Source organism: Myotis davidii, unplaced genomic scaffold (assembly GCF_000327345.1).
Source record: "Myotis davidii unplaced genomic scaffold, ASM32734v1 scaffold289, whole genome shotgun sequence".
Classification (NCBI taxonomy): Eukaryota; Metazoa; Chordata; class Mammalia; order Chiroptera; family Vespertilionidae; genus Myotis; species Myotis davidii.
This window is the reverse complement of record NW_006299717.1, coordinates 1,938,936-1,947,625: the sequence shown is the minus strand read 5'-3', so window position 1 is coordinate 1,947,625 and position 8,690 is coordinate 1,938,936. Positions and strand designations below refer to the sequence as shown.

General features: G+C 49.5%; 1 protein-coding gene across 2 annotated transcripts in view; it reads right to left on the bottom strand.

Moving 5' to 3' along the window:
• BTBD9 (BTB (POZ) domain containing 9) overlaps positions 1-8,690 on the bottom strand; it is a 444,722-nt gene that overhangs the window by 13,102 nt on the left and 422,930 nt on the right. For both annotated transcript variants that reach the window (XM_006775885.2, XM_006775884.2), the window contains exon 11: positions 2,623-2,701. In XM_006775885.2, the coding sequence (XP_006775948.1) occupies positions 2,623-2,701 (79 nt within the window). The remainder of the gene's footprint in view (positions 1-2,622; positions 2,702-8,690) is intronic.

Here is an 8,690-nt window from a genome sequence, read left to right as displayed (position 1 = left end):
TGGCTGCTTCTTCCATATGCTGTCCCAAAACCAAGTTATGTGTAGCGAACAACATTCCTCTTTGCGGGTTTGCTATGTGCTTGATGCCCAGTTAAATTCAAAGTTTTTATGCCTCTTGTACACTCTGAGAATGACACAATTATGGATCTTGCCTATGATCTGGTCACTATTTATTAATGGTTTAAGATGTTTCCCCGTTGGCAACAACACATTGAAGCTCTTTTTCCTGATCAATCACTGACTCACTGAGGCAGCTGAGTGAGTTGCTCATGGCCAAATGTGACAGATCACAGTGACCTCCCAGCCGACCCATTCACACTGGCTCGTCCAGAGTGGTTGGCTCCATATAGATGGCCGTGGGACACTCCGGGGAGATAGGATCTCGCGCTCCAACTTGAGAGCTGTGTGATGAAGGGATTCTTCATCCGGTGCTGAGGTAAGGGGTTGAGGCCCTGCTCAGACTCTCTCCAGTGCTTCTCAGCCCTCTCGCACTGAAGTATTCCTTTTGTTGTAATACGTAATCGCAGAACCTCAATATTTCACTTTAGCTAACAAATTTAAGTGGTAAGAAAAATTGGGATTTATGCACAAAACTTAAAAAATATGGGGATCATATATGTATTAAAATGTAGCCTTAAACTGACTTTCATTACATGACCAAAAAAGTGCTTTTATGACCTGATGTTTAGAATTCTTTGTTTCGTGGTTTAAAAATTACCCATTGGCTTACTTTTATAATGTTCAAGTTTGTGTTTTGAAATAAAGAGATAAAACGTGTCTGAGGCCCAGAACTATTTACAAGTTCTCTGCAAGAAACATATTGTGGCTGTGCATCGATTTTATTCTAAATAAATAAAAAGGCAAAATGAATATAAATCTGCACAATATTTTCACTTTTAAAAATGTTTTTGTGAACCAGAAACACTTGGACGTGCTCTGGAGAATCTGATCTGACAAACACAATGTCCGATCCCAGCCCAGCCACGCCACGCATTGTATGGAAACCTCTGTTCAAAGGCGGGAAAAGCTTTTTCCGGTCTCTCTCTTGACCTGCCACGGGGCACTCTCTTGGCACCGGGGACTCTAGGCCAGATGCTCACCAGCGCCAGGGCCTGATCCCGTGGCTCGCACCCTCCCTGCAAACGTGCCAGTGCCCTGGGAGGGAAGGATGGTTGCGGGCATTGCCAATGGTCGCGGGCAGGCTGAGGAGGGGCAGGGGCCACCAGGGTCAGGGCACTCTTCCTGGGAAGGCAGAAGGGGTAGAGACGAGCCTGAGTGCCAGCTGAGGCTCCAAGACCCAGGTGGGAGTTTCACTGCCCCATGGGGCTTCCCTTATAAAAGATTCAAAGGTAAAACTGCTAAGAATTTCAAGACGATGCTGGAGAGCACTCCACCTCAAGCACAGGCCCCTTCGGGCCGGGGAGAGCCCCACGCAAGTGCCTTGGTTGCCTGCCCGGGAGGCTGGTCTGTGCAGATCTGAGAAATATTATGTTAAGGTGAAATTGCAGAACTGGTACTATTTTGGTGCCTTTCCTTTACCTCTGAAGTTTCAACCTCACTGTTCCTCATAACTCTGCCTTTAACCTGCGGTCCTTCAGAAGTCCACGCTAAACACCCGTCTGTGCAAGAGCAAGTGGGGGATGGGCAGACTCAGTCCACAGACTCAGTCCATCGGCCACACACCAACCCTCACCCCTGGTGCTTACGCAATGCCCACCCGAAGAACAGAAAGGTCAGCGATTAATATTATTTTAAATTCAGAATGGAAGCAGATGCCAACACTCAACGCCACTGTGAGTGAACCCTGACGTTCCTGTGTGCCTGATGACACTCCATACCATGGAGGGGACACAGCGCAGGCATGCCTGCTCAGCCCCGATGGCACTCGCTCTCCTTCTGCGGTCACTGTTGGCCTCCCTCACCCCAGGTGCCCCAGTGCTGCAGTCCCTGTAGGCACTGCCTTCTCTTTCCTGGCCCAGAGGAACCCAGCGCCCTTTCCCCAAGTCATTTCCATTCCAGACAAAACAGCACGGTGATGCCTGAGGCCCAGGCACCACACCCGACTGCCGCCCTGACCACAGGTACCAAAATGGGGAAGAACCCGCCCACTCTGTCTTCATTAAATCCAAAGGTGAAGGAACATCCACAAATAGCATGGTCCATGGGAATGAGTGTCTGTCTCCAGGAGCCAGGCCTGGGCCAGGGAGGAGCAGGCCCGGAAGGCGGCTCAGCCATAAACACGGCTATGCAGCCGGCACAGGACACAACAGGCAGACAGGAACCCAGCGACTGCACCACGGCTGCCCCGTGGGGCTGGGTTCCTTCACCACCACGCTCTGAGCCACGGGGCCTCTGGGAGGCAGAGGACTCTGAGGGCAGGGCATTGACCTCTCAAGGTCCCTGTGGTTGCAATCCACAGGGGCTGGAGGAGTAAGCAAAGCCACAGGATTGGCTTTCAGTAGCTGATGGAGAGACACTCAGAAACGGTAACGATACCCCCACTGTGCAGGAGCTGTCGACAACAGGCCATTAGCGGGCCGAACAAACAGTTCCACTCACCTCGGTGTAGCATTACCTGTACATCAGGAACTATCACAGCGTCTTTCAGAAGGAGACCCTTACCTCATTTGCTGTGTTGTGTGTTCCAACGATTCGGATGAAGGAGGCAGGCTGTCTTTCAAAAGTTACCGACTGCCAGGACCTAAGGGAGGAAGCACAACCATCTGCCTGGTTAGACGGCACAGCTGACCGAGCACAGGGAGAGGGAAGGCTACCTGTCTGTTCCCGGGAGACCTGTGCTGGAGGAGGGATGGGGGACAGGGACAGGGCTGCACGGAACATGTGGCTGAGGGAGGCAACGGTACCCAATGTTCCCATCAGAGCCTACAGTCTCATCGGGGAAGGTGCTCTACCCTTCTGTGAAGGTGACGTGGCTTCTTATAAAGCTCTCCACAAACGAGTGCCAACTGCACTCCAAGCTCACATTGTGACAACAGTGTGGCCAAATAGACATGACCCAGGTCAGCGGGAGTTCGTGTAACACATCTCCGCTGTGAGACGGGCCTGGCTCAGGGGCCGCCGGCTGAATGGCCGCATCCGAGTGGGCACAGTGACTTCCCTGGGGGGCTCTGGGAGGAGGAGAATCAGGGCAGGACTGTGGGCGGGGCAAGTGCCTTGTGAAGTCCCAGCACCATGGTTAGAGAAGTGGGGGTCACTCACTGAGGGGTGAACCCCAGTTCTCCTGTCTGGTGACCCCCCACCATGCAAATGATGGCACCTGGGGAAGAAGAGACAATTTCCCACAGGCCTCCACCCTCCCTTTCAGCTTCCAAATGTACCCCCAAAGGTTTATTCTCAGGACGGCCTGGGCTCTGGTGGGCCCCAAAGCAGCCCTGATATGTCAGAGGCAGTTCCTCACGGGTCAGCAGGGTAAGCCAGCTCATTTGAAGCCCCCAGAGCCGGGCTTGAGCCCTGAGAGGAGGAGGTCCCTTGTGGTTTTCACTCACAGCTCATCAGAAAGCCCAGGAGGAATGCATGGCACCCACGACTGTAAACGCCAATAACATTTTCTGATAAATGTGCGGAGTTCACCGTTGTTGCCATCCCTCCTCCTCTGCACAGTGGAGATGCCAGCTGCTGGGAGCTGCTTCCTGTAATTGTCTAATTACCAAGGAGCACACCAAAGAGAGTGATGCATTTGCGGTTTGTTTTCCCCTCTGGTTTCAGGTGTTCCATCTTCTCTCTGCTATGAGCCTCCCACTGAGACTGATTCACTGCTGCCTGGACACCAGGCCCCTTAAGGTCATTAAAAAGTCGTTATCATCCTGTGTGCAAAGTCTGTGCCTCAGAAAGCAGTTTTCTGGAAACAGCACAAGAAAAATCACTTTCCTTGTACAAACGCTATCATTCATACGTGAAGGTGAGGCCGCGGACCATACCAGAGCGCGTTTTGCTCCCAGACCCACCCAGCTCTTGGAGAGTCTGCTGGGCGGGTTGTGGCCTGGGGGCCGGCGGGCCCTGTGGGGCTTCCACCCTGGGCCTGGGCTCTCACAGGTCTAGCTGTCACTTCCCAGCTAAGTCGTGGAACCCATGACAGACATGTGTCCTTCTGGCAGGCCTGTGGAAGCGGGGGCCCTGCGGGGGCCTGCTCCTCAGACACCATCCAGGAAAGAGAAACAGGCCCAGAATAAGTGACAACAGCCAGTGACAACTACCAGGCTCAAGTCAGCTTCCCAGAAAGGATTGAGGTGGAGAGGGGTGGGAGTGGGGGAGGTAAAGATTTTGTCCTTAGCTTTCTAGCCCTAGGCCTCTCAAAAAAATCTTCAAGAGCTTCTGGGTGTGAAGGTGACACTTGACCCTTGTAGGCTCAGGTCCCCAGTACACACTCCTGGTCCCGAGAGTGCAGGCAGGTCGAACCAGCCTCCCGTGGCCCAGCCCCCCCTCCTCGACCAGGAAGACTGGAGGCCCAGGGAAGGAACGAGGCCGCGCTGGGGTCGCCCTCCTCTCACTGCTGCTGCTCTGACCACCTTCCTCTGCCCTTCTCCCCCAACACCACTGCCCTTGCTTTGCTTGGGGAGGCAGGGCTGGCAGGGCAGCAGCCTGAGCAGGAAGGAGCATTTGTAGAGTAATAAGATCCAAAGGCCTCAATTTAATACCAATCCTCCATGCCATTACATTAATATCTAATCACATTAGAGTGCATTTTCACTAACACAGCCTGAGGTTGAATAGACGATTTCCTTTTCAGCAAAACTGGATACACCCTAAGACCAAGGTACCAGTAGGAAGGAAGATGATTAGGATGAGGTAATGAGCATCACTCCCTCCCCAAGTTTCAGATTCCATTTCCCCCCAACTGCTTCCAAACAGCCCTGATGCTGCTGGAAGGGAAGGTGGCATTGGAACAGTCCTCACGGCTGAGCCACATTTGCAATCATATGCAACCTCCACGGAGGCTGCGCAGCAGAGATCTGCAGCGCCAGGAAATGCCACCGTACTAGTCCACTCAAAAGCTCAACTGCTGTTTTTGTTGAGAGCTGTAGACATATTCCTACTTGCCAATTACCCTGAATCTCTCTCTCTCTCTCTCTTTTTAAATGTACTGACTTGAGAGAGAGAGAAACATCGATTGGTAGTTCCACTTATTTATGCATTCATTTGGTTGTTTCTTGTATGTGCTCTGACCGGGATCGACCCTGCAATCGTGGCGTATTGGGATATCGCTCGAACCAACTGAGTTGCCTGGCTAGGCCACCATGAGTCTCTTTTCTGGTAGGCAACACTCACAGAAAACGGGGAGCTACAGGGGCTTGCCGGTCAGAGGCAGGGCTGAACCTAACGGTTGTCAAAAAACACACATGGACTTTGCTTTGAGCACTTATCCCAAAACCACAAAACCCCCTGCACTCACTGGCTCTCCACTGGACAAGTCCGTCCCCTTCCTGAGCTGCAATCTCCTCATGTGTCCAATGCTGACAGACAGAACACGCCCCATCCCGCACCCCCACCTCCCCTTGCTACAGAATGAGGTCCCAATTACATTACACTGTCATGTATACTATCTGCACACATATGAATTCAAAGGTGTCTATAACAATGTCTGCCAAAATGCTGATCAAACTTTTAGTTTGGGATAGAAGAATTTCAAGAGACATTTACTATAGTTTGGTAGAGTATATGTAATCATTTTTTTAAAGTACCTATCTTAATCTATTGCCTAAGGCTCTCCTACTGGTCACGTGACATGAAGTCAGCGAAAAGACCAGCCTGTGTTATAATGCAGGGTACTTCCGTTGAGAGGGTCTCTGGTGGCAGTCCAGACCGCAGGCCTTAATCCTGGTCCTTCATGGACTGGAGGAAGGATGGCTCCAAGGTTGATGGCATGGGTTCTGGAGCCAGGCTACCCAAGTCTGAATTTCACTTTCTTACTCTCATCAGCTGTGACCTTGGGCAAACTGCTCAACCTTGGTGGGCTTCAGTCTCCTCATCTAATCTACATATATCAAAGGCTAATATGCTAAGTGTCCGTCTGGGTAATGACATCACATAGCAATGTCCAGCAGCTTCCTCTCCCTAGTGATTAGCCACCTTGCAGTTTCTTCAGCCCAGGAACATGACTTGCCTTATAGCCAGGTGGAAACATTTTACATTTTAACCAAATGTCTGTGAAGCATTTTCCTGTGCCTCATCTCATTTGATCCTCACAGAAGTCCTGAGGTAGGTAGATAGACTCGGTGGAATACTATTTTCTTTTCATTAGCTGGAAAATGGAGATGTAGAAAGCTTAAAAACTTGACCCGACTGAAAAGAAGTAAAAAATGGTGGACCTTGAAAATGACTTCAGGTTTTCTCACTGCACAGGATATAGTCAAACACTGCTGCAGTTAAATATTTTACCCTTTGTTCTCCCTGTGTGATCTACAATAATAATCTGCTTCGTGTTGATATTCACTGCTGTGTTGCTGACAATTACCTGAAAGAGAAGTTGGGGTGCTTCACTGGGCTGGAAAACGGTTAGCTACATCAGAAAGCAGGTCTAATTAAGCAAGTTTATTCTATATATATATATAAAAGGCTAAGTTGACTCGCACATGCACAATACATGCAAAGCTCTCGCTGGCGTCAATGTGTGTTTTGATTGGTCATTGTCGATTGTGAATTTGGTTGACACTTCTATAAAGAAAGGGCAAATAGTGATATTAAAACATTTCTTCTAATTAATTTCCTTTCAATGTTTATGAATTTGTGTACCGGGCCACTAGTAATAGCAATAACTATCAAAAATTTTTGGTGAATATTAAACTAACAAATGTAAAAGATCTAGAATAGTGCTGGTGTGTACTAGGTGCTAGAAACAATAGCTGACATGGTTATTACTCCTGTAATTACCATGCAGCCCAATGACCCCAGACAGGACACAGTGCCTCCCTGGCCTCATCTGTGAGTCTCCAAGGGGGATAGTGTATGATTCAATGACTACTGCAGAGGTTCCCAGGGGACCCACACACCCTATCCACACCCATGTCTTGGAGGCAGCGAGGTAGCTGGGCTTTGGAGGAATCAACAAGTGTTTGTTGAATACAGTTGTGAGCTTGGCACTTGCTGGTATTATGGGGCATCCACACAAGATGTAGTGGCTGCCCTTAAGAAGTTTATCATCTCTGTGGGGAGATCAGCTATCCCTCTGTGAACTAATTAGAAAACAATGCAAACAGTATAGTAGTCCCAACTCACAAACTGGTGGTGTTCCAAAACTTCCCTTGTAATTAGTTGTTTGATGCTCAGAAGCATTTTTTTCCAGAGAAATAAAGCTATAAATCTTGATTGGCTTCCTAGGCCCACCCATAAAACTTAATTTAACCCACAATGAGGCTGAAATATATGAAGCTAATAAAAAAAGATGTTGTTGCCATAGTAGTAATTAAACAAGCCAAAAAAAAAGAGATTTAAAACAATCTCTCTAGGGCTGCTGCTTGCGGAATGAGGATTAAACACTGGAATGAGTGTAAAATTGTGGGGATGTGGCTGGAGGATGGTGGGCGGGTGCTGATGAGGTCACGGGGCCTCGGCCTGTCCTCCCACAGCCTCCCCTCTGCAGACCACAGTGAGGTTTCCCAAGTGCTTCTCGATCGTGATCGACCTCATGTGGTTCCCACAGTCTGCTCCACAGGTGAGCAGCCAACTGAGTCCCACTTCAGAGGCAGGCAGCGAGGCAGGGGTTACCTGCCAGTGTCCGAGAGCCACAGGTGCCACTGACCATAGAAGCCGGGCCAATGGCTACTTGCGTGTGCTCAGAGCCAGCAACTTTCCAACAACCAGGAGGCTGGCACTGACTGCTCACCGTCACCAGTCCCAGAACATGACGAACACCTCGCTCACGTATGTGCTGGTGTCCTGACCCCAGGACGGGACACCACACACCCAGGGATTGCAAGCTGACCTCAGGCAAATGAGAGCCCGTAAAGCCTCAGTTCCCCGTGTGAAAATGGGGTAACGGCACTAACCGTTTAGGGGTGTGAGAATTCAGTGAGGAAACTGAGTGCCTCGCATGTGGTAAAGGCATCGTACCTGCTGGCTGCTCCTGTTAAATCTTTATATTCACCCACTGGAGACCTGGAGAAGGCAGGGGGCTCCTTCCCTCCACACAGATCACTGTGGAGGGATCCGAAAGATCTAAAGCATGGGCTTGCCACACGCAAGTTAAAGGATGCTACCCAGAGTGCGGGACCACGCACAAAACTGCACAGGGGTTACTCATTAAAACATACATGCTTGTAAAACATTTCCTAAATATTCTGGAAGGACATATGCTGAACCCATGGCAGTGGCTGTCTCTGAGGAGAGGGTAGGGATGGGATTGCTTTGGGGGAACAAAGGAGACTTCAACATTAACTGGAAGATTTTATTTCTTTGATTAAAATAAAAAAGACTTGAGTATATATGAAAAATATTAACTAGTCAATTCTGGGGATAAGTATGTGAGAGAATGTTATATTACTTTTTAATCTCTTCTGTATTTTAAACAGTTCTTTAAATAAATAAAAAGAAAGAGGAAGAAGAAAGGGATTAAACCATATCTGCATTTATGTGAGAATTTGCCATAGGTGGAATTAACTAAAGTGCAAATATAAAAACCAGGGAGAAAGGTAGCTACCGCCCGGGGGGTCGAGGACAGGGGTGGGGGTGTGGAA